This window comes from Gossypium hirsutum, chromosome D03 (genome assembly GCF_007990345.1).
Source record: "Gossypium hirsutum isolate 1008001.06 chromosome D03, Gossypium_hirsutum_v2.1, whole genome shotgun sequence".
Lineage (NCBI taxonomy): Eukaryota > Viridiplantae > Streptophyta > Magnoliopsida > Malvales > Malvaceae > Gossypium > Gossypium hirsutum.
In genome coordinates this window covers 5,640,252-5,667,465 of record NC_053439.1, presented here as the reverse complement: position 1 = coordinate 5,667,465, position 27,214 = coordinate 5,640,252, and the positions used below count along the sequence as shown (strand labels likewise).

General features: G+C 34.0%; 1 protein-coding gene across 2 annotated transcripts; it reads right to left on the bottom strand.

Moving 5' to 3' along the window:
* Window positions 1-1,106: 1,106 nt before the first annotated feature.
* Window positions 1,107-16,575, bottom strand: LOC107949993 (ATP-dependent 6-phosphofructokinase 5, chloroplastic). 2 transcript variants are annotated; one of them, XM_041089669.1, is made up of 15 exons: window positions 16,173-16,575; window positions 15,148-16,079; window positions 14,948-15,065; window positions 6,792-6,882; window positions 6,312-6,385; window positions 5,911-6,022; window positions 5,296-5,391; window positions 5,107-5,208; window positions 4,898-4,972; window positions 4,324-4,464; window positions 4,056-4,172; window positions 3,854-3,958; window positions 3,061-3,141; window positions 2,179-2,307; window positions 1,107-1,601 (listed from the first exon to the last, which is right to left on the bottom strand). In XM_041089669.1, exons 3-15 carry the CDS (start codon window positions 15,037-15,039, stop codon window positions 1,434-1,436), a joined length of 1,383 nt encoding a protein of 460 aa, XP_040945603.1. In that variant the 5' UTR covers window positions 15,040-15,065; window positions 15,148-16,079; window positions 16,173-16,575; the 3' UTR covers window positions 1,107-1,433. The 2 variants fall into 2 exon arrangements, with proteins under 2 accessions (XP_040945603.1, XP_016740234.2); XM_016884745.2 differs by lacking the exons at window positions 14,948-15,065; window positions 15,148-16,079; window positions 16,173-16,575 and adding an exon at window positions 7,196-7,826.
* Between the last annotated feature and the right edge of the window lie 10,639 nt (window positions 16,576-27,214).

The window sequence follows — 27,214 nt, the reverse complement described above, 5'->3', positions numbered from 1 at the left end:
TTTCTGATTTTCAACACTGACCATCAGATCGATTTAGATCTAATGTATGTTCTACTTGTCGATGAGTATTAATCCACCGTACCGGTTGTCAAATCGTCGCTTGGAGCTCGCTAGCCAAACTTTTTAAAAAGAAAACTTGACGGCCCAATGACTTAAATAAAAACTTCCGAATAATTCAGTAACTTAAATGAAAACTTTCTAATAGTTTAGTGACCATATTGTAACTTTTTGAAGTTGAGGGACCAAAACATAAACTCACTAATAATTTAGTAACATTGCTTTTAAAAGATGTTGGTTTGCCTTTTATTCATTAACTTCTAACAAACAAGGATCGAAAAATAAAATCATAAAAATAAATTTAGCCCTTAATGTTCCCTCATTTTGTCATTTTGACCCTTATTCTTTTTTTGAAGGTCGTTTTGGCCCTTAAGCTTTAAAATATAGTCAAATTGCTTGCTTTTGAATAGAAAAATTGACCGAGCTCATGACAACTCACGTGACTTTTTATATGTACTTCACTACTAACATAGATAAATTTTCTAAATTTTTTTATGATTTTTTTAAAAAAAATTGTTGATTTTTAAATATTTTTATTATTTTTTTTAAAAAATTTATGAATTATATATGGACTGTCACGCAAGCGGCCACATCAATATCGTTAAAATTTTCACAGTTCAGTTAGTTTTTTCCCAAAAGCAAGCAATTTGAATAAATTTTAAGGGTTGAGGGCCAAAATGACCTTAAAAAAAAGGATCAAAATGAAAAAATAAATAAGCGTTAAAGGATAAATTTATCATTATGCCAAAAATAAACAAAGCAACAAAAAAACAATATATACATGTGACATACCATAAATTTAAAAAAGAAAATTGAAACATGAAAAAATCTATATTAATTAGAACATGATAAGTGAAAATAATAGGATGCAATACGAATACTTGAATATTTTAAAATCTATATTTTATTTTTATAACAAAACTTTTATATAATGCCTCAAATATGATTATGAGATGATAATATACTAATACGATAAGAATACACGAAATGCATAATCTAATAAATAAAAAATTTAAGGTCTGTAGGAAAGTGTGATAAATGGAGCAGAATTCGAAAATGCAATTGTTTGTTTAAATCTTAATGTCCTGAACTCAATAAATTACAACTGCTATTGTTCGTGAGACAATTCCCTGTTTGACTGACTGCATTCTCATTTTCTTGAACAACCAAAAATGGTACCCTCAAAACAAAATAATAGGGCAATCCCCCCTAATGCTTTATTACGGATGTTCCTTTCTTTTTATCTTTAACCGATTGCTATCATGGTTTTATTTCTTTTACAGCCTAAAAGGAAATATTCTAAAGGCTTGTTCACACCTTCAATGAACAATTTCAAAACTTAAATTTGTTCACTCTTTTGATTAAACTAGCCGCTTTTAGATGAAGTCGGGCTGGCCTGTAGAAGTCAAGCATCGATGCCACATACGGCTGTTTGGATCTACTTCCCGGGGATGAGAAATGACCTCAGGAATGGGAAAGTAAACATAGTGGGTGTTGCATATACCAACTGTAATGCCGCTATATCCAGCAAATGCACCATGGACCTGCAAATACATACATGGATGCATCCATCATATTTTACAGGTAGTAAACGTAAAATGTGAATAATAAACCGCCCTGCAATACAAGAAAGTCAAAAAGCAATTTCAAACGGGAAAACTTGCACAACCCTATATCAATGTGCACCGAAGAGGATGTGACATGCTAGAAGACTCGTGCAAAGGCTAGTTAAGATGCAAGCTTGCAATTGGTTGGCCAAAATTAGACTTCAATGTGAAGGTGGCTTTTTAAATGAAACTCAAAATTTATTTTCTTTCCACTTTTCTACTCAACCGAGCATACCCCAAGTGGCAAAATTAAGATAAATGTTTAATATTTCTGGACTGTTTGGTTTCTAGTATCGAGACTAGACAGAATTTATTTTATAACTGCTGGTTTCTGGTATCTTAGCTCATTTACCAGTCTGCATCTAAGCAACATTGGTTTCTATCCATGCGATCAGTTCCTAATAGTTCTCTTTTCGTATCAAAAGGAGAAGAAAGTTCAACAAGCAGTTCAAACAAATCATATTGTGTGTGAACACTTGGACAGTGGAGGGGAATAAAAGAAATGGATACTTACTGCATTTTGTCCCAGAACAGTACAGAGAATTCCATCAGAAGCATTTGCACGGCATGCCCGGATCATGTATGTTGGATCAATATATTTCACATCAGCAGGGATGCCAATTTCTTTAAAGTATTTCTTTGTCTGGTAGGAAGGTATTGAAATAACATTTAGTACCGCATAATGTTCATCAAGTGTAAGAAAATTTAAATAAATCATCCAATGGAAGAACATAGAAAGTGATTTCTTTTGCCATCTCTTAGTACCACAAAAGTTAAAAAGAGGTAGTACCTACCAACAAGGTTTCAATTGTCTTAAAATAGCCACATTAGAGAAGATCCTTACATATAAATGCAGTAAAAATCAGTACATTAAGGTAACCAACATCAATAAACTGATGACAATCAGTAGTGCATTTTATTGGTGAATTGTTTGATTTACTCCATAAGACATGCACAGCACTGATACATAAATAATCTTAACCAAACCAAAAGCAATCCATTACTATTTTGCAAGCAATCTAGTGCAAGGAAATGGAATTTTCAATCCAAAGGAAGGTATCAGACTCAAAGAACAATTTGGAGATCCTTCAAGAATTTGTTACAAACAAAACTTCATATATACCAAATTCCAATCCTCATTCGAGTCAACTAAATAAGGTATGATTCATAACTTGAAAAAGACAGCAAATCTCTCTGGGACATAGTACATGCAATCTGCAACACTCTCACCTTTTGAACATGCTAAGTTACTTATGAGGAAATATTCAAATAACTTGACTAAGTTATTAACATAATAATAAAAAAATGTCTTAACACATCTTTACTTCTTCAGCCAGGAGTTTACAAACAAACAAATATAAGAAATAGTGCAAACTACAAAAAGAAAATGAAATACCTCTTGTTGGATGCGCACACCAATATCTCCAAGTACAATGTTTCCAGAAGCATCAGTAGCATTAGTTTTCTCAACGAGATTCTGCACAAAAAAGCAGCATCTTAGAGATGCTCAACTTACATTTGGTCACATGTATCATATTATTAAGTTTGAACATCTCCAAAAATTGATACTTCAGTCTCCAAAGAGGGAAAAAAGCAGACGAACAATTTCTCAAACAAATATAGAGAGATACTCTGGTACCTTAATCCCTGTTTTTGAAAATACTGATTTTAGAAAGGGAAATAAAGTTCAACATATAGGTGCTTTTACCCTTCAACTAAATACCTATGGATTTCGTACCAAACTCAAAACATTTACATTGACAAAACATGACACAATTGAGAAAATACCAAAATTTATTTTAGAAGGAACATCATTGCAAAATTGCCAAATGAATATAGAAAAAAATTCTATGCAGTAGAGCAAGTGAATTCTCCATAAGTTATAATTCCCATGGTACTGAAATTGATAAGATCCAAAACTTGCGGAAGAAACAATAGAATAGACAACAGATTAAAAATTGAAACATGAAAGCAACAATAAACCAAACCAGCAGCAAGTAGAAGCCTAAAAATTACAATGGAGACATCGTTAAACCAAAAAGGAAATCATCTTCATCAATATAGATAGCCATTGAGTTAGACATCCTAAGGGAAAGTTATTTGCCCACTCCAAGACACCATTAAAACTTCAAACTTGTGAACAATTATCACTTCCAAGAAGGCTCAAATAGCTATATATATTAAGTCACCTGTCCAGCTCCTTCTGCCACACAGACCACAGCCGATCCCTTTGTCTCTATTAAGTATTTCAGATGCCTTAATACACCATGAGGCCCATGCAAATTGAAAGGTACCTAGAGAATGCATAATTTGGATGCATCAATAACATGCATTTAAAGACTGTGATGGGCATAGCTGATTGTAATTAATTGTTAACGGTCAGCATAATACCTCTGGAATCAAGCATATGTCAACTTGTCCACTAGCTAAGGATGACTGCATGGCTATGAAACCACTACTACGACCCATCAATTTCACGACACCGATTCCATGGTAAGCACTATGTGCCTGGTAATTGATTGAAGGAGAAAAAATAATATTAATTGACAGGAGGGAGGTTTTGCACATACATTTAAGTAGAAAAGAATTGCACAATGCATGAATTCTAAAAGTCAATGAACAATTTTTTTTTATATCAAAGTAATCAAAGCTGATATACCTCAATGTATGCAGAGTTGATCGCTCGTTGTGCTTCTTCAACAGCAGTATCAAAACCAAAGGTTTTGTCCATCAACAGAATGTCATTGTCAATAGTTTTTGGCACACCAACTACAGCCACTTTCAACTTTCTTTTGCGGCACTGAAAGCAAAAGTGTACAAATATATAGATTTAGAAAAACATAAAGCCAACCCCCCCTATTTGTGACATAAGATTTTGACAATTCTCAGGAATTCTTAATCACAGAAGATCCTTTAATATCCCTCCTGATCTGATATATTATTCATACATGTGGATTTTAAATAAAAAAACAGAGCTTAGAAATACAAAATATGGAAAATAAATCTGAATCTTTCAGCTACCCATAATCATTGTACTGCCTTGAAGTTAAATCCAATGGTTAAACAAAATTATAAACACTGCTTAAGACATCAAGGGATAAAAAATAAACCACCTTAGTTTCTCTGAGTTCCTCTTTTGAATTTAAGATAGTAAAAAATAAAGGAAATACCAAATTCAAGATTAATGAATTGTTCTATAGATACAGACTGTAAAATAAGTATCTGATATGAACCTCATCGTGAATAGCATTAGCCCCAGCATGAGTACCATTTCCACCTAGCACAAAAAGCATGTTGATTCCTCTTTCCTGACATCAATTTTGGAAACATTTAAGAAAAACACTACATACTTGGCCTCTTTAAGTCTGGCTATTTTAATTCAAAATCTACAATTCCTGCAAGACTAAGTTAATCTGACAAATAATACAAAAGTTAGGAGTACCTCCATACTAGAGACAATATCACTGACAGAGGGTCCTCCACGTGAAACTCCTAACAAGCTTCCACCTGAAAGGTGAATATTTTGGACTACTTTCCGCGATAGCTGAAAATCAAGCCAAATGAACGATATAAAATCTAGGATGGAGCACGATATTCTAACAAACCATTGTTAGGAAAGAACAATGCTTACCGGCATTTCAGCCAAGCCTTTGTCTGAGAATCCACGATAACCGAAAGGAATCCCCACAATGTTTTTTACACCATATATTTCCAGTGTGATGACAATCTGCACTAGTTCATTAATTTAAGAATGTATTGGTCAATAAACACTAAAGCATTCAGGTTTCAGACTAAACAAGAAACTTTAATCTAACATTATATTTATGGTGTTAATATCCAATCATTACTTCATCCTACTTTATCAGTTTACCATGAAAGTGAGACTTTAACTACCAAAATGTAATTAATTTACTGTAAATACTTTTCTTTCATAACGCAGAACAATTCATTCATGAATTTTGAATGAACACATCTAAAGTAGAAGAAAAACTTTGGTACATGGTATTTTGAAGTTAAACTGAAATCTATTGACCAAGAGAACAATATGAGACATATTTCATGTCCAGGATCTTGGTCAGTAGACACTGAACATGAATTTTTTATTTTAGCATAAAATACAAATTAAAAACCAGTTAACAATTACATAACCAACCAATGAAAGCACTGAGCTGAATCAAATAGCGTAGCTGTTGTTGGTAATTACAATCATGCCAGCAGCAAATTGACATTTAAGTATGGTGCTGACCTGTCTAATGACATCATTAAGACCAGGGCAAAGCCCACCACAAGTAACAATTGCAGCCTTCACTTCTTCTGGTTTGAAATATATTTTCTCTCGAGGCCCAGCACGGTGAACCCTAAGATGATATGTAATGTTACATAATATCATAACTGCCAAATGAACTACAAAGTTTCATACATTAAACAAAGACAGTGATAATGAAATATAAAACATGGTAACAAATGTGGAGACCTGATGACAGTGGACATATAAGTTACAAAATCTACTAGATCAATACAAAAGTTGGGAAACAATATTAAAAGCAATATAACATTATTTTACCACGTATTATTAAGTATTGTAGTGAATGCAATAGAATGCATGAGTCTATGGAAACTTATAAATAAGTAGAGAATTATGCTTACCATTGTTCAACCCAAGTACAGTTAGGATCAATGCACTCCGCACCAGCAGATGTAGGAGACGAGTAATGTATGACCTGAAATATTTAAAGATCAGAATCTTGACCAATCTAGTCTAAATGCAGACAATTAACCGAAGCAAATGAAAGATTATTTCTGCAGAGCTCAAACAATTTAACCAATATCTTGATTTAAGATATAAAGATAAAAACAGAGAGACAAGAAAATCAGAATTTACTTCTAAAGGAGCAAGACAATTAAATTTCTTTCCTGAAATTATTTAAGCCATTTCAGGTGATTTTGAATTCACATTTCAAACAGATACTCAATACATGGAAATTATCAATTTTGAACATGATCTCCAAGCTCTAAACGATAAGCTCATGTAAGAATTACAATTCTCCATATCACAATTCAGCAACTTGGCATATACTAAGGAAACATCATTGAAATTTAAATACATATATATAGAAAAGATATTACCTTAAGAAGCACTCTATCGTTATTATTAATATAACCATGCCATTCCTCATCCGACGGATAACCTTCCGCAAAATCCTCAGTTACCGGAGTTCTGTAACAAAAAAAAAAAAAGAAGATCATTTAAGTTCTATTTGCTAAGTTCAAAATAAATAATTACTTTACAAAGTTCAAAATAAATAATTACTTCACAAAGTTCAAAATAAATAATTACTTTACAAAATAAATTAATAATTAATAAGATAAATGCGATCAAATTCATTTAACTCCAAAATAACTACAATATTTTAGAATTTTCTCGCTCCCGGGAGTAAAAAAAAAAGAAAGGAAGAACACTTACAAGAAATAAAAATCAGCTGGAAGCAATTTTTAAAAAAAATAAAAGAAAAAAGGAACTTTTGTTTTACCTCATTCTGAGACAGAATGTGGAAGGAAACGAATGAGCATCGGGGAACGTATCGGTGATGTGAGGAATATTAAAGCGTCTTTCGAAATCTTGCTGGAACTTTGACTTCCAATCAGGATCAGTAAAATCGATACAATTTTTCGAGCTCTGTTGACTACATTCAACCTTGAAGAAACCACTACTACTCCTCTGCGATCTCAGTGTACCGAGATTCAAGGAACTAAATCCATGGCGGAAACGGAGGAGACGACGGTGAACGTTGTCGTTTCGAGGAAGGCGGGGTTTCGCAGAAGCGGAAGTGGTGATCGTATGGGAAAGAGTTTCCATTAAACGACAACTAAAGTTGAGTTTTTAGCTTTCTTTTTTCCCCTTTTTGTTTTGGTAGTTGCAGAGTCTATGATCAAAGATTCAAAGCTTTTTGTTTTTTTGTTTTTTTTTTTTGGGAAAGCGGGGTATTTGGAGGGAGGCAGGAAAAATAAAAGGAGACAGAGAAAACAGACAAATCGAAAACGGCAGCCGGTTTTGGCCGTACCAACTACAAAGTGTTTTGGCTTATAAAACCGAGGCTTAAAATTCAGCGGAGTTGCCATTTCTTTGACCATATTAACCTTTTTTATTTTTTTTATTTTGATTAATTTTTGGCTTTTTTTACCCTATAATACAAAAAAATAATTAAATATTAAAATAGTATGAACAATCCTGAGGGGATGTGCCTGAATGGGTGCCGGCACCACTCTTTTTTTTTCCAATCATTTAGTCATCATTAGCCCATAATTTGTTTTTTTTTTAAAACTAATCATATTTAAATGGTGGAGCGGCTATGTATAGCGGTACCTGTATCATACATCTATACTTGGCAAAATATGGGTTTGTACGGGTAAAAAAGGATGGAAGAGCACTCACTGTGGCACTAGGGTTGGAGGGCACATGTCAGGCGACACCAATAGGAGGAGGGAGGCTATCAGACAGTACCAGTAGGAGAAGGAATTGCCATGCGACACCGGACCATTATATATTTGAGTTGAACAATTATAGCAATTTGTGTATTTTCTTGAATTGTTATAGTAATTTTTGTGTTTTATTGAATGGTTGTAGCAGCTAACCGATAAGAAGAAAGGAAAATAATTTTTTTTGTAAAAGAGGAGAAAATAAAGAAGAAAAGTTAAAAAGATCAGTATGGCTTGTACAATGATTAATTTTTTTATTATATTTTTTTACAGTATTATCTTGTTTTGTTTTTCAAATAATTATTGAAAAACTTAATTATGTTTAAATATTTTTACAAATTTACATTGAAGATGGATAATCAATTTTTCGTATGTGTTTATTTCGATGAAGTAATTTTAACAAAAATAATTGGTTGTATATTTAAATGTTGCCAACAAATAGTAATGAGATTTAATAGAAATATGTCAGTTGATGTTATAAAAGAAAGAATCAATGCAAAAAATTGTTAAACATTATGGGAGGAGGATTTCATAACTAATCTACAAATTTCCAGTTTCGTCAAATCCCATCAAATTCATCGAGATGGAACTTGTAGACAATGAAGAAGTGGAGACAATGGTCGCACTTTATTATCGAAATCAGAGTAGCCACACTGAACTAATTCAGTTGTTTGCTGAGTTAGCTGATGTGGAGCCAACTGAAGATTTCATTCCACTAAATGAAGAACATGGAGTTCAGGACCTGTGTACGAAGGTTTCAAGAGCGTCTGTTGATAGGCGGTTGCTTGTATGTGGGTTCAACATCAATCTTAATGTTCCACCTGCGTCTGAGAACCTTATCTTGGGTCCCCATTTACAAATACATCAAGTGGTGATTGAGATTGATGCGAATGGTGAAGATGGATATGATAATAATGATCATTCTAATCTTGAGGTTGAAGATTATAATGATCCCGATCTAGATGAGGTCTCGGATGATATCGACGATGAAGGCGTGAATGATAATGAAAATGTTCACACGCCTTCAATCGGGAACTTGAGTCGAGGCATTGTTATACGCAATGATCCTGGGCCCATATGTCGATCGTAGATCCCAATGCGGTGTATGTATCTTAGTTCCCTAAGTACCCCGATATACTATTTGCTCACTGATTAGCCACAGATCCCGAACATGAGGAGTTGTTGATAGGCCAAAAATTCGTGACCTAGGAGGACTACGTATTTGCCATCAAGCGATATGGCATGAATATGTCGATTGACTACAAAGTTGTCATGTCTAAACCGACATTTATATTGAGGAGTGTTGGAGGTCAATAGAAGGGTACAATTGGCAGGTACGAGTTGCATTTATCCAAAGGTCACAAATGTAGGAGATCTAAAAATTTTTTTGGCCTCACACATGTACTTCTGCACGTATGACACAAGATCACCGCAAACTTGATGCGAAAACTATCTGCAACTGCATCATGTCAATGGTTAAGAACATGTCGATCATTCCTATATCGGTACTGGTTGTCGAAATGTAAGAACAATTCTAGTATCAAATGTCATACTGGAAAGCATAGATAGTTAAACAGATGGCATGGAGCAGTTGTACAAAGATTAGGATGCGTTGTACAATGAACTACAAGGGTGGATAGCCGCTATGCGAGAGTACGTGCTAGAGACTGTCGTTGAGTTACAGACACGACCTTATTACAACTCGAACAACCAACTACAACCGGGAAGAAAAATTTTCCACTAGATGTTCTGGATGTTCGATCCATGCGTGCGAGCCTTTCCCCACTACAAGCCACTTGTGCAAGTTGATGGAATATGGCTATATGGAAAATATGCACAAATCCTACATATTACGGTTGCTCAATATAGGAACCAAAACTTGCTCACGGTAGTGTTTGTCATTGTGGAGTCAGAGAATATGGAACCACGAAAATTCTTCCTGATGAACTTGCAGAGGTATATTGTTAGAGACAACAATATTTGCATCATATCTGATAAATCGAAGGGACTAATTGTTGCGATTAGGTGTTCCGATGTTCAGTGGAGATCCGTTTACTGCATCTGACATATCGGCGCCAACTTCCACCAAAACTACAATAATGCAAACTGGCGGAAACAAGTTGTGAACATAGGTAGATTTCAGTTTCAACATATTTTTTAAATATTCTTAATACTTCCACAAATTAATTTGAAAATGTAACGTGCCTTTTTGAAATACATACACAACATATAGTCTAGAACAATACCATTTCAGGCAAAGGCTGACCAGACTTGAGCGTGATATGCATAGTGAAATGAATACTCATTTCTGTGAAATGAATACTCATTTCTGAGAGTGGTTGGGTACAATGGAACTGTGACAACGGGATGAGAATTTCAAAATTTGCCTTCAACCATGAAAATCTTAAACTTGTAAAATTATCTTCAGTATCATCAGGCGAGCGTCCTAGTAAGTGATAGCAAAGCGCCGCCATTTCGGACACTTTACTCGTACTCGTGATCGTCTTCTCTAATCAAAGAACTCATATCTATAGTTTCAAAAAAAAATCGACTAAACAAATAAACAATATACAAATAACAAAAATACATTTTCTACCTTTTGTAATTTATTTGTAATTTAACAGCGAACATAAAATTGATTAAAATCTCCAACTACACAAAAAAACATTTCCACTCATTAATAGCAAATATATAAATATGATATATCACAAAAATGCATACAAGAGCATGCATGTACACATATAGCTTTTTTTAACAATGAACTTAAGTTGGGCAGGGGAGAATAAATTCACTAATGTTGAAGAACGAATAATACAAGAGGAGTTAATAAAAACAGTTAGTCTGCCGTGTAGCACGAGTTAGGGTTTTTTGTCTGCTTTATCGCACGAAAATTTGATTTTTTAGGGTTTGATTTCTACTGCTGATTGAAGGGGAATTAATTATCAAAGAAGAAGGGGAGTCATGGCTAACGTTGAATTGGTGGATACTGAGTTAGCCAACCTCAACATAATAGATGAAGAGGAAGATCCCATGGTGGTCTTAGGGGTAAATAATGACGATGAGGAGTCATATGATCTTTGTTTGGTAGGGAGAGTTCTTACAGATAGCGTAGTGAATTTCCCATCCTTGAGAAATACTTTGGCTGATTTATGGCATCCGTTAAGAGGGGTATCAATCACAGAGTTGGAGAACAAAAGAATATTGTTTAGGTTTTACAGTGAGATCGATCTGAAGCGAGTTCTGGATGGGATGCCATGGTTTTTTAACCGACATCTCATTGTATTTCACAGATTAAGACGGGGCGAAGAACCAAATTTGATTCCTCTATGGCACACAGCTTTTTGGGTCAAGTACACAACTTACCAATAGGTGTTACATCAGAGGGAACAGCACGCCAGCTTGGTGACTTTGTTGGCAAATTCATGGAGTATGACCCATCGGTGGTGACAAGAGGGGGCTATAAATTTATGCGAATTAGGGTGCTAATTGATGTTCGGACACCACTTAAAAGGAAAAAACGTATAAGCATGGAGCAGAATAAATTTATTTATGCATTATTTCAGTATGAAAGATTGCCATTGTTTTGTTTTATTTGTGGACAGCTCGGTCATGGGGAGAGTTATTGTGAAGTAAGATTAACTCTTGGGAATCAACAAGTGGAGTTTGGATGGGATTTGTCGCTGAGAGCAACGCCGAGACGGGGAGGACAGACCGTAAGTAAATGGCTAAGAGAAGAACCAGAAAAGAATAAAGGGAATGACATGGATATTGATGGGGAAAGAAGGATAAAAAGGTTTGAAGTGGATGTCACAAATAAAGATGAAATCAGGGGGGAAGCAGAATCTTTGGGACGTTATACACGAAAAATACGAATTATGAATACAACAGACCATATTAATTCGAGGCATTTGGAGGAAAGGAAGAAGGAAGAAGAGGTGGAAGACACACCAGTGGAGCTGGTAGATGGAAAAAAGAGGCAGAGGATTAATTCAGAGAGGGAGTCCTTTGGAAATATTAAGAATCTAGTAGAGGGGAATATAGAGAATTTTTTATCGGCGGCCACCCCAAAGGTGGCTGACCGGGCGCAATGAAAATTCTAAGTTGGAACGTTCGTGGTCTAGGGCAACCACGAACAGTTCGACGTCTCAAAAATATGTTGAGACACACCCAGCCCCAAATCATGTTTCTTATGGAAACTAAGGTCACAAGTAAACAGATGGAATCAATAAGAAGGCATTGTGGGTTTATAAATGGAATCGATGTGGCGGCAATAGGCACGAAAGGAGGATTATCATTAGGGTGGAAGGAGGGATGGAATGTAACTTTGAAAAGCTTTTCAAAATCGCATATAGATGTAGAGGTTGAGAATGAATATGAGACGGGTACATGGAGATTTACAGGTTTTTACGGAGAACCAGTGGAGATTGAGAGGAAAAAGTCTTGGGAACTTTTAAAACGACTAAAGCGAGAAAATAGCAAGCCATGGCTGGTTCTCGGAGATTTTAATGAAATTCTTTACTCTTTTGAGAAAAAAGGGGGAGAATTCGAAGGGAAAGACAGATGGGTGCATTTAGAGAGGCATTGGGGTACTGCGATTTATATGATTTAGGGTTTAATGGGCAGTGGTACACATGGGAGAGAGGACGTTTAGTTAACAACAACATTAGGGAAAGACTGGATAGAGGTGTGGCAAATATGGAGTGGTGGGATCTTTTTCCAAGGTACAAGGTTAACCACTTACAACATAGTTTTTCAGACCACTGTCCAGTTGTTGTGGATACATTCGGGGATAAAGATATGCAAGGAGTGGTGAAACAATGGCATTTTCGTTTTGATGCAAATTGGATTTTGAGTGATGAAGTTGAGGAGAGATTAAAACAGGAATGGAACTCTAATAGTTTGGATGTGCTTGAGAAGTTGGAAAAAGTGGGGTCAAATTTGAGTATTTGGGCAAAGGAGGAGAAACGGAGGAAAGACCAACGAAGGAAAGAGTTAAATGAAAGATTATTGGAAATGGGTGCTAGCAAAATTAGTGATGGTGTATTGGAGGAAATTACAGAGATTAAATTAGAATTGAACATTGAAGCAAATAAAGAAGAGCTTTATTGGGAACAAAGGGCAAGGGTGAACTGGCTTCGTATGGGTGACAGGAATACGGCATTTTTTCATAAAAGTGCGACACATCGCAAGCGGAAGAACATGATTAAGGGGCTGGAAAATGAAGCTGGGGAATTGATCAATGATGAGCATGAAATCACGGTTTTGGCTACTAAGTACTTCAAAGATTTGTTTTCATCCAAACCAGTAAAAAGCCATGATAGATTGTTTGAATCTTTTTTACCTTGCATCACGAACGAACACAACAGTATTTTAATGCAAGAATTTAAAGAAGAAGAAGTTGTGAAGGCAATAAAATCGATAGCACATCTCAAGACATCAGGGCAGGACGGATTTCCAGCAATTTTTTATCAAAAATATTGGCATATTGTTGGAGAGGGAGTTTCTAAATATTGCTTGGATATCCTTAATGGTCGAAGAAATGTTAAGGAGATTAATAATACGAACATAGTTCTTATCCCTAAAGAGAAGTCGCCAAAGTCTATGAACAAGTTCCGTCCCATTAGTCTATGCAACGTGATTTACAAAATTGTTTCAAAAGTCCTTGTTTATCGCTTTCGACAAGTACTTGATTTATGTATTGAGGATACACAAGGAGCATTTGTTCCAGGGAGACAAATCACAGACAACATCCTTATAGCATACGAAGTATTGCATTCTTTCAAAAAAAAATAAGAGTATCTAAAAGTTTCGCTCTAAAATTGGATATGAGCAAAGCATACGACAGGGTTGAATGGAGTTTTTTAGAAAAAATGATGCGCAGCATGGGTTTTTGTGAGGACTGGATTTTTCTTATAATGAGATGTATTACCAGTGTTGCATACACAGTAGTAATTAATGGGAAGAATGGAGAAGAATTTCGGCCACAACGAGGATTAAGACAAGGTGATCCATTAAGTCTGTATTTATTTCTCATTTGTGCAAAAGGATTTTCAAGGCCGATTGCACTTGCAAAAAGGGAAGGAAATCTTATTGGGACAATGATGGGAAGAGGTAAAGTCCCAGTGTCACATTTGTTTTTTGCAGATGATAGTATATTGTTTGGAGAAGCTTCAGCTGAAGGAGCAAATCGAATGAAACGTGTGATTAAAGATTATGAAGAGGTTTCTGGGCAATTGGTCAATTTTGACAAGTCACTTATTTACTTTAGCGGTAATGTTGATTTGGGTGTACAAGATCAAGTGGGAAAGATTTTGGGAGTAAGAATTTCTAATAATCCAGAAAAATATTTGGGGTTGCAAACTATGGTGGGTCGTCGAAAAAAGCATGCTTTTGTGGCCATTAAAGAGCGCTGTGCGAAATTATTGGATAATTGGAATGTGCGACTATTATTGGCTAGAGGAAAGGAGGTATTGTTAAAATCTATTTTCCAAGCAATTCCGGTTTATGCAATGCAATGTTTTAAGTTACCAATTTCATTTTGTCAAGAACTCGAGAATTTAATGAGTAAATTCTGGTGAAAGAATTCTAAAACAAATAAAGGGATTTATTGGTGCAAATGGAAAGCTTTATGCATCCCCAAAGCGAAGGGAGGATTGGGTTTTAAAGATTTGTCAAAGTTTAATGTGGCCCTGTTAGCGAAGCAGGGATGGAAACTTTTCACACAAACTGATTGTTTGTTTGCACGTGTTATGAAAGCCAAGTATTTTCCGAAGAGGGATTTTATGAGTGCAGGGTTAGGAGCTTACCCTTCGTATACCTGGCGAAGTATTTTGGGAGCTAGATATCTTCTCCAGGAAGGAGTGGGATGGCGAATTGGTAACGGAGATTCAGTTAACATATGGAATTATAGGTGGCTTCCTGGACCTGGCAGTGGTAGAGTTGAACATCAAAATATTGATATCAGATATTCTAAAGTATCAGATTTAATTAACAAGGAAGATTATACCTGGAAACAAGGAATTATTCGCACGATGTTCGGAGAAGAGAAACTGCAGTATATAATTTCAATTCCGTTGGTGAGCAACAGGATACAGGACGTTCCAGTATGGCGTGGCGACAATACTGTGATATATACAGCTAAAAGTGGCTATAGATGGCTCATTACAGATGGGGGTACAAGATTAAATAATGAAATCCCTACTACTTTCTTTACAAGGCTTTGGGAGCTCAAAATTCCAAGCAAAATACGAATTTTTCTATGGAGAATTGCTAATGACTTTCTACCTACTCTACATAATCTAAAAGCCCGAAATTTGGTTGTCAACACTTGGTGTCCGATGTGTCAAACTGAAGAGGAATCGGCGGATCACCTTTTTAGACGTTGCTTATTCACGCAGCAAGTCTTGCGGGGTTTGGGAATGGCAGTCCCAACATGCAACAGAGAGAACAGTTGGAAGAAGTGGTTAGCAACAGAATTTGAAAACCAGAGCCTAGATGCATGTAAAATTAGAGCTATTACATTTTGGGCAATCTAGCATAATCGTAAGAAGCTTTATCATGATGGAGTACGAGAGTCAGTTACTGAAGTTGTGGGATTTATTAAGGCCTACTATGCAGAGACAAATGTTGAGAGGGAGAGATTAAAGAACTCATGTGACGTTGGACATTTAGTTTGGGAACCACCGGTTAATGACACCATAAAAATAAACTTTGACTCTTCCTTTAATCAAATAACAAAATGTTCTATCTCAGGGATCATAGTACGAAAAAAAGAAGGTCTAATAATGGCAGCGTGTACCTACCCATGGGAAAATATTGCAGATCCAGTGATGGCTGAGGCGAGGGCGTGTCTGCAAGCCGTTATTTTGGCTGAAGATATGGGGTTCCAGGAAGTTTGCATTGAAGGGGATGCGTTAACCATAATACGTAAACTGAACTCTGTGGATGAAGATAGATCGTGTATTAGCAGCTTGATTAAAGAAATTAAGGGAAGAAGTTATAGATTTAAAAGAATGTGTTTCAAGCATATACCTAGGGAGGCCAACAAAGCGGCTCATACGATGGCGAAAGAAGGAGGGCGCCACGAGCATCCTCGATTTGGATAGAGGAAGCACCGCATGCAGTGGAGATTTTGATAAATCATGAGAGAAGAAACAACATTCATGATGGTTAGAGGGAAAGGCAGAGTCCGGGTCTGTGATGTTTTGAGCCCGATGAACTCGCATTTCAGAAAGAGACTGTGATCTTAGTAAGATACGATCGTGGGAGAAAATATGTCTCTAGTACGGCTGATATAGAGGTTTCATGCTCAACAGAAGTAGAAGAAGGAAGGAGAAGGGTTGTTTAGATTTTTTTTTTCTTTTTTTGGCGTTTCAGGTGTCCTAGACACAGCTTTTATTTTCAGTTTTGGTTTTCAAGGCACCGTTTGGGTGGCCATTCATTTTTTGACTTTTCATTTTATTGTTTTTAAGTCTGTAACAGGTGTTTCCTTCTCCTTTTATTTAATAGTATCAGCAGATCTCTTTTCAAAAAAAAAACAATGAACTTAAGTTTTTTTATTTATTCTGAAATAGCTTTTTTTTCTTAATTAAAAAAATAATGATAAGTGCAAAGCAGAACATGTAAATATACATATAGAAATCAAATTTTTAAAATTAATATTACAATATATATATATACACATACATGCTTACCGATGGTTCCTTCCAACACAAACTTTTCTCTCAAAAATACTAAATTGTTTTTTCATAAAAAAATAAACATTATTATTATATTCATCGAAAATATTATTTTCTTATACATAACAAAAAAAATATCATCAAATAACATATATATCAAACAATATAACTCTAAATATGTTCCTTTCAACATATATCTATAATATATTCAAATAACATCACAATAAATTTTCAACACAGAAAATATTAATAATATAAAAAAATTAATGCTACAAAACTCAAACAAATAATAATTAAAAAACCCTTGAAAACCTCAAACATACCATTTCAGTATTTAATTAGTTTTTTTATACTAATTAAGTAAGAAGCATACAAATAAATAATAATTCAAAAAAATCTCAAATATACCATTTCAATATTTATTTAGTTTTTTTTATACTAATTAAGTTACAAACATACAAATAAATAATACTACAAAAAAAATTAAAACCCTAAACACAAATGTTGCCTCCTCTTCCTTTCAACCTCAATAGCTTTTTTCTTTCTTTCTCAAATAGTAGTTGATCCCCGTCCCAGCTTGTTTTATATAGGGATAAGGGGAGGGGAGAGGAGGGGTTTGGGAATGAAAAAAAGAGACCCTTCGTGACTGTCTGGTCATGTTTGCCATAGGCGGTCAAATCGGTGCTGCCTGACAAACAGTCATGGGGGTCTCTTTTTTTATTCCCAAAGTGATGCCGCTAGTGAACTACCCTCCACTGATTAAAAAAATATTTTTTAACCTGTATAAAACTTGTATTTTGACATTGTTTAACCCGTTAAATTATATTGGTGTCGTCATATATGACCCCTCCACCATTTAAATATTATTTTTTAAAAAATAAATTATGGGCTAATGATGGTTAAATGATTTGGCAAAAAAAAATGTGTGGCACCACCCTTTAGTACTGTTCACTTCAACCCATTTTGGTAAATAATGCTAAAGGAATACTATTTTGGTTTTTTTTTTGTATTATCAGGGTAAAAAAGCTTTAAAATTTTATAAATCTTATTTTAAAAAATAATATAAATGGTTAAACCAATAATTTATACTTTTTACAATGTATCAATAGAAGCAATCTTTAATTCAATTTCATACAAAATACATATGGATTTCGATTTATAAATCAATGAGGTAGAGATTGGACTGGACTAAAAACTGATTAGTATACCAATTCGGAACAGGGGAAAGAACTGATTGATGTATGAAATCGTACAAATCAACTAAATCGAGACAAAAATCGATTAAAATTTAACACTGAATCAGTCGGATCAGAAATAAATAATCCAACTAATTTGATCACCAATTCGATTTCAAAAATCATGTTATAACTACTAAATAATTATATTTAAATTCAAGATCTGACTACTTCAATTGTCAGGAATTCATTGTAAAGAAGGGTTATAATTAGAAACATAATAAATTCACCAGTATGAGCTTAAGCTCTTAGGAATATACACAAATAAAGTTTTGGTCTTAAAAATTTAATTTGAATTGTTCAAAATTTAAATTAAAGAAAAAAATAAGTATAGTAGTAAAAAACTATAATCGAGGAAGGTTAAATTAATGAAATATGCCATTTTTGTATAAAATTTAAGAAATTGGGCTGTTTTTTTTTTATATTTACCAATATAGGTTGTTTTTGGAAAAATATTTTTTCCTTTTTTTCGGTTGGAAATTAGAGTTTATGGATTTATTTTTTTCTATGTTTGAGATAGAAAAATTTCACCTAGGATGTGAGTATGAAGTCATCACCTGAGAAGTCGGATCGCGTTGCAACTCAAGGTCCCAGTTGGCAGTGATTATACGATTACAAGTTGAAGTGTAACTAAGGTTTCAAGTTTACAAAGGTTATGCTATCAATGGATGAAGCATATCTAGGGCTCATAGTTGATAGTGGTTATGCAGCATGACAACGAGATTCACCTCATTAGAGGAGGATGCTTTATAAAACCCATACAAAAGTCTAAGACGAAAAACATAAGGGCCTTCTAGTATAATCAAGTTATTTGTTTTATCCATCTCTGCCAAAGGTGGTGAGTCTGTTACTATAACTTGTGATGAATTTAGGGGCAATAAGATTTCCAGTGGGGACGAGTTATTGTGTGGTGCAGAAAAGATGAAGCGTGAAACAACCGTTGTCGCCCCGATTCACGTTTAATCTTTTCTACATTGCATAATAACTCGTTCCTGCTGGAGATATTTTTTGTCCTCAACTCTATCACAAGTTATAATAACAGGGTTACTGCCTTTAATAGAGATGGATAAAATGAATTACTTAATTATACTGGAAGGTCCCTGTGTTTTTCTTCTTAGACTTCTATATGGAATTTATAAAGCATCCTCATCTGAAGAGGTGAAACTCGTTGTCGTGCCTGCAAAACCACTTTCAATTAAGGCCACAATTTTGCTCCATTCCTTGACAGCATAACCTTTGTAAACTTGGATCCTTAGTTACACTTCAATCCATGATTGTATAATCACCATTAACTGGGACCTTGAATTGCAATGCTATGTCGGTTTCTCAAGTGATGGCTCCATTCTCACATGGTAGATTAAATTTGTAGGTCACCGAGCTCCATAATATCACTATGAACCTAAACAAAACTTAAAATTATGACTATGTCTCCCTCAAAGAAAAAGAGAAATAAATCTTTAAACCCAGAAAATTCAACACGTAAGAAAAAAAGAAAAACAATTTAAAGAAGATGGTGGGCGATAGAGATGATGGAGTAGGAGGATTGAAACTCCCATTTATATAAGCAATGAGGCGGGAAGAAAAAAAATTTGGCATGCAATTTTATCCCATGATTCTCGAGTTTCAGTGTTTGAAAATTATCCTAGGATTCTCAGGTTCTAACGTACATTGTCAAATAGGTCAGTTGAAAACGCATCCTATAAGGCACGTTTTCACTACCATGTCAGTTGAAAATGCGCACTGTGAGGAGCGTTTTCTCCCTAACCATTTTCAATCACAACCCTAACCCTAATGTAACTCAAAACTCAAGAATCCCGAGTAACATGTGTTAAACATGAAATCATTTCATAGGTGGGTGGGATGTAAAATAAAGAATACAATAAAAGTGGAACAAGTACATTATGGGTGGAAACATTTATTACAACACAAATTAAATTTAACAAACTAAAGAATAAAATATTTGAGAAAAATTACATATAACATAATCATTAGCATCTCAAATGTATGCCACAATCGGGCGGGCATCGTGTACACCTAGGGTTTTGTTGAACAAGTTTGGGTGGCAACTCCTCATCTTCTTCATCTTTATCTTCACGTTCACCTCAACCTCGATGTTGATCTCCATCTTCATCTCCTTCCTGCGTTGTTGAGTATGTTTGGGTCCTAGGCACCTATCATACATCCCCCGTTGTATTAATAAGCGATTACAAAGATGACCCACCTCGGTAGAACAACTATGTTGGGGGTGTTTGTGACACTATTAGTGGATAATTGTATGGTGTCGCATAACCCGATTGTGGATAAAAGGTGGAAATTTTCAGTGATATCGAATACACGGGTGTTGCTAGTGGCATCAGTGTGTAACATAGTGCGGTAGGTGGTAGTGGTGAGAAAATACACTTAGAGAAGGTGTTGATGTGGTGAATGATGATGCATGTTGTGGTGCTTGCGTAAAAAAAATTGGGTTAGCACAAAAAATATGAACCATACTGGTCAGAAGGTTGCACACCCATCGGGCCCTCGTGTGGAGTTAGAGCAAATTAATTTTCGATAGATGAAAAATATTACTTCATGAAAGATTTTTAAGAAACTAAGTAATTTATAAAACATGAAAGAGTTCTAAAAAATTAATTTATGATTCAAGAAAGAATTACTTAAAACATAAAAAGATTTCAAAGAAATTTTGTAATTCATAAAAGAATTAATTAAAATATGAAAAGGTTTTAAGAGATTAAGTAATTTGCAATAGATTAAAGAATTGTTTAAAGCCTAAAAGTATTTTAAGAAATTAAATATTTCATAATAGTTGAAAAAATTACATAAAACATGAAAATATTCCTAAAAAATTAGGTAAATTGTAAAACTTGAAAGAGTTCTAAAAATTAACTTATGATGCATGAATGAATTACATAAAATATTAAAAAAAAGTTTCTAAGAAATTAACTCTAATATTAATTAAGTGATAATTAAGATACTTAAAATTCTATTCAAGTAATACTTTAACAAAATTAGCACAACTTTTTTTGTACGTCTAAAATTTTAAATTATAATTATCACAATTTTTTATATTTATATTATACTATGATGCTAAAATAGTAATAATATTTTTTATGTTTGTTAATTAGAGTTAAAAGATAAGTCTAATGAAAGTCAATTAAATGTTTATAAATATATTATATTATTATACCTAAAAGTTATTATTATAAATTTTAATCTAAATTAAGTTCTTTTAAAAAGATATTTTTTTGGGCAAATTACTAAAATAGTCATTTTTGTTTACCTCAGTTACATTTTAGTCACTTATGTTTGAAATGTTATGTTTTAGTCACTTACGTTATTGTGTTGTAACATTTTAATCACTGAGTCATTAGTCACCGCTAACGGTGTAACAATAAGCTAACGTGACACGTTAAATCATAATTTCAAACAAAAAATTTAGGTTAATTTATACAAACAGTCCCCAAATTTTTTTGTTTTGAGCAATTTAATTTTTTCTTTTATGTTTTTTTTAACTTTCTTTTTTTTTCCATTCTTTTCTACTTCTCCCTCTGTTTTTCTCTTTTCTCCATTTCTTTTAATGTAGTTTTTCTATATTTTTCATTTGTTAAAATTAGTCCCTATATTTTTATTTTTTTAGACAGTTTAATTTTTTGAGTGAGGTGAGTTTGTGGACTAGTTTTAACAAATGGAAAACATAGAAAAACTATGTTAAAATAAATGAAGACGGGAGGAAAACATGTGGAGAAGCATAAGAGAATGGAGAATAAAGAAAAGGTTATAAGAACATAAAAGAAAAAAATTAAATTTCTCAAAATGAAAAAAAATATAGGGACCAATTGTAGAATTTAACCTAAAATTTTTGTTTAAAATGATGATTTAATGTTCCACGTCAACTTACCATTTTACCGTTAATGGCAATTAACGACTTAGTGACTAAAATGTTACAACACGATAACGTAAGTGATTAAAATGTAACATTTCAAACATAAGAGACTAAAATGTAACCTGAGACAAATAAAAGTGACTGTATTAATAGTTTACCCTATTAATTTTTTTACAAGTCAGTACATTAGTGATACCTGTATATATATAAATTTTGCTATTTTTATTCATTTATACTATTTTATTGTTAAAAGCTATAAAATAAAGGAATTGCGCTGACCGGTTGATTGGGGGAGACCTACCACCCACAGTGGAATAATTTAAAGATTCGCATCTATTTTTCATAGGGCCACTGGGCAACGCACATGTTTGATGACACACATTCATGTTCCATCCAACCTTGAAATAGCCACTAAATCCCTCCATTATACAAACTACATCAAATAAGTGAATTAATTTAATCTATTTATTTAAAAAATGAAATAAAAATAAATTAAACAGAGTTAACATTTATTAATTAAAAAGTAGCATAAAAATTATTTTTTCATTTACAGTTCAATTCTAGAATCATAGGAAAGTTTCAAAATATAACTCTGTTAAATAATAAATGACATTTTTAAATAGTAAATATTAACTTAATTTAACTTTGACTTTATTTGATTCTTTTTAGGGTAAATTACAAAAATAGTTACCGAACAATGCTTTGGTTCTGTTTTGGTCATTCAACTATTGATTTTTTCGATTTAATTAATAAACTTTTTTAAATTAAAAATTTTAGTCACTCTCATGTTAATTGCCATTAGATGAGTGAGGGAAAGCTGATGTGGGTTATTTTTATTGGTCTAATAACAAAATTAATTCTTTAATGTTTATATATTTTATCAATTTGATCCTAAATATAAAAAAAATCAACAAAAAGTTATCATTTTAGTTTAAATTATAAAAAAATTTAATAAAATTTTCATATCAAAACTATGAAAAGCTCTGGCAAGAAAATTTCATTTTCCAAGTTTCAAATATGATAACGCAGCCTTTATTGAGTGATTTAGTCCTTCAATTGTCACGTTTTCGCATAACTGGGGTTGCATTTACTTGAAAACTCGAGATAAGTTGTTGAATACAAGTATATATTACTTAGATTTTTTTTATAGAATTATATCCAAATATATGATGGGAAGTCCATACCATTAATATCATGCATTTCTAGAAAGGTTTTAAGCAAATATGCAATATAGAAGCAAAGTAAGTTTTGAAATTTGGAGTTCAAGTCTGCAATTAATCTGAAAAGTTTAGTGACTAAATAAAAAATTAATAGTTAAGTGATCAAAATAAAATTAACGGCATAATTTAATTACTATTTTCATTGTTTACTCTTTTTTAATTGTACAAATATTAAATTAATCTATTTAATAGTAAAAGAATTTATGTGATTTAGTCCCTATAATAGAGGACTTGCTAATTTCATTCACCTTATGCTTTACAAGATTTAACCTTTGAATAAGAGTATAACTAGATATTAATATTCATAAATTATTTGCATTTAAAAAAAATTAAATTTAAATTTAAATTTAAATTCGAATTATCAATTGAATTGAATTCAACAAGTTTGTGAAAGGCATATCTCTTCCGTAAATCCCATATTCTACTTTTCTCTACTTGCTTCTACAAGACTAAAGCTTCCCTCACCCACAAGAGCAGGAATGCATATCTTTTGCTAAAGCTTTTTTAGTAATTTCTAGAAAAATTAATATTCCCATCCAAGTCCAACCCACCACTATAGCTTTCTTTCCTCTTTGCTGTTGGAGAAATAAACATGAAAGAGATAAAATAATGTGTAGGAAAGTTGCTCACTTATTAATGAATTCTGAATGCATAAAAACAAAGCATAAATGCCTATATTTATATGCTTACATAGAAACTAACTTGACACAAAAATAGCTAACAACTTATTTGACCAAACTAAAAATTCTGAAACTACCAAGATACTACAAAGATTTTCTAAACATCCCACTAATCTGTTATTTTGAATTAATTCTCAACACTCCCATTTAGTTCAAAGTTGCAGACACCAAGTAAACTTCTAAAATAGCAAAACTTCTCTTTTGATAATGCTTTTGTTAACACATCTACCAGCTGCTCTTCAGTGTTGCAATACCCCAAAGATATCTCCTCTTTTGCTACCAAATCACGAATGAAATGATAACGAATATCTATGTGCTTTGTTCTACTATGAAATGTTGGATTCATTGCCATGGAGATCGTGGATTTGTTGTCACAAAATATGGTCGTTGCACACTTTTGCTCTTGTTGGAGATCGGTTAACATTCTCCTTAGCCAAATGGCTTGACAAGCTGTTGCAGTTGCTGCTACATATTCAGCCTCTGAGGTTGACAATGCTGTTGTAGCTTGCTTCTTAGAACTCCAAGTGATCACCCCAGAACCTAGAGTAAAAACAAATGCTGTTACACTTCTTTTGTCATCTAGAGAATTTGACTGTTTGTGAACCCACACAATCTGAAATATGAAGTTTTTGAGTACCAAATATGAAGTTTTTGAGTACTAAATGCCATACTCCAAAGTTCCAGCAATGTATCGCAAGACTCGTTTTGCTGTTCCATAATGAACCTTTGAAGGTTGCTGCATAAACTTGGAAATAACACTAACAGGAAATGCAATATCGGGTCTAGTGTGAGTCAAATAGATTAAACCTCCAACCAAGCTTCTAAACCTCCTTGCATCTGCCATTTCTTCTCCATCCTCTTGCTGCAATTTTTCATTGATATTCATGGGTGTAGCTGCAGGCTTGCAATTAAGCATACTAAATTTACTGAGAAGGTCATTGGCATTTTTCTTTGTGAGATAAAAATTCCATCGTCAGCTTGATGAATTTTAAGATCGAGGAAATACTGCAATAAACCCATATCGGACATCTCAAATTCATTCATCATTTGAGACTTAAATTCATCAACAAGTAAGTTAGAGGAACTAGTATAAACGATATCATCAACGTAAACACAAATAATGATGAAATCATTTTTACCTTCCTTTTTCACGTACAAGGTGGGCTCATTCTCACTTCTCATGTACCCTTTCTTCTGAAAATACCTATCGATCTTGTTGTACCATGCTCGAGGGGCTTGCTTCAATCCGTCCAACGCCTTTTTCAGCTTGTAAACCTTTGTTTCGTTTCCTTTCTCTATGAAACCTTCTGGTTGTGTTACATAAACCTCCTCTTGTAGATTTCCATTGAGGAATGCTGATTTGACATCAAATTGGTAAACAGGCCATTTCAATTGTACAGCCATTGCTAGAATAAGCCTTACCGTTTCGAACCGATCTACTGGAGAGAAAGTTTCTTCGAAATCAATACCATATTGCTGTGCATAACCTTTCGCTACAAGACGAGCTTTGTGCTTTTGGGTGCTTCCATTTGCACCAAATTTTGTCTTGAACACCCACTTCAAACCAATTGCACTTTTATCTTCCGGCAAGTAGACCATCTCCCAAGTTCCATTCTTTTCGATGGATTGTATCTCCTCCATCATTGCCTTTTTTCCATTCTTCCTTATTAGCAACTTCTTCATAATACAAAGGATCTGAAACGGCTAAAGCAAATTGACAGGATGTATAAGTGTCATTAGCATATTTCAGATTCGGCTTTTTGACCCTTGTTGATCTCCTTGGTGGAATTGGCTCGTTAGAAGATTCTTCAAGTGTTGTAGATGTTGCTGATGCAGGCTCCTCTTTTTATCTATAGACTCTTCGATGGGAGAAGAAATCTCCTATTGTACCTACTCTACAGTCATATCCCAACTTGCATTTCATCAAACACTACATCTCTTCTACTTGTAAATTTTCCACTATAAGGGTTATACAATCTATATGCTTTGGATTGAGTACAATAACCAGTAAAAATGCATTTTTTAGACTTTTCATCAAGCTTTTTACGAGCATGAGAATTTACCAAAGCATATGCAACACACCCAAAAATTCTTAAATGACTTATATTGGGTTTCCTACCACACCAAGCTTCATATGGAATTTTGTTCATGACAACCCTTGTTGGTGAGAGATTCAGTAAATAGACGAATGTTGCCGCAGCTTCCGCCCAGAACTGATTTGAGAGTCCTTTCGCTTGTAGCATGCTTCTCGCCATCTCCACAATAGTTCGATTCTTTTGCTCAGCGACACCGTTTTGTTCAGGAGTGTAAGGAATTGTTAACTCCCTATGGATGCCACTGTCCTCACAAAACAAATTGAACTCTTTGGACACGAACTCTGTACCTTGATCTGTGCGAAGAACTTTGATATGGCAGCCACTTTGATTCTCTACCATAACCTTGAATTTCTAGAACTTTTCAAAAGTTTCTGACTTGTTTTCCAAAAAATACACCCAGCTCATACGACTATAATCATCACTGAACAGCAAAAAGCAACAGCTCCCACCCAAGGACTTGGTTTGCATAGGATCACATAGATCATCATGAATCAATTCTAAGTATTCAGTAGCTCTCCATGCTTTTCCAACAGGAAATGGCTTCCTAGTTTGCTTTCTATAAATTCACCCTTCACATAAATTAAGAGAGCCAATTTTCGGTAGTCCAAGAACCATACCTTTATCACTCAATAATTTCAAGCCTTTAATATTGAGATGACCATACCTCAAATGCCATGGCTTCAAGTCATCCTTTGCACTTGCAGCAAGAACAAAGTTCTCCATGTTTGAAACATCCAACGGGAACATCTTGTTTGATGTCATGTTGACATGGTCTTGTTTGCCTGATTTTTTATTTTTGATGATACATGCATCATCATCAAATACGACAGCATATCCACCAGCCATTAGTTGTCCAATGCTCAATAAATTGTATCCTAAATCAGGAACAAACTAAACATTGTCCAACATTTTTCCTTCTCCATGGCTATTAACGATTTCTACAATGCTTTTTCCTTCAACTTGCATCTCCCTTTTGTTCCCAAGCTGCACTTTTATCTTTTATGACTCGTCAAGCTCCTTGAACAAGGATTTGGTGCCCGTCATGTGATTCGAACAACCACTGTCCACAAACCACAAACCACAAATCACTTGGTTTATGGGTAGTATCAATACAAGCCATAAAAATCTTGTTTTCTTCCTCATTTTTTGATACAAAATTCATTTTTTGGTCTTTAAACCAACAATCAGCTCTTACATGCCCATATCTATTGCAATGGTAACATTGAATGCCATTTGTTGTGTTACCTTGCTCATTCGATTGCCTTTGTCCATTATACGTTC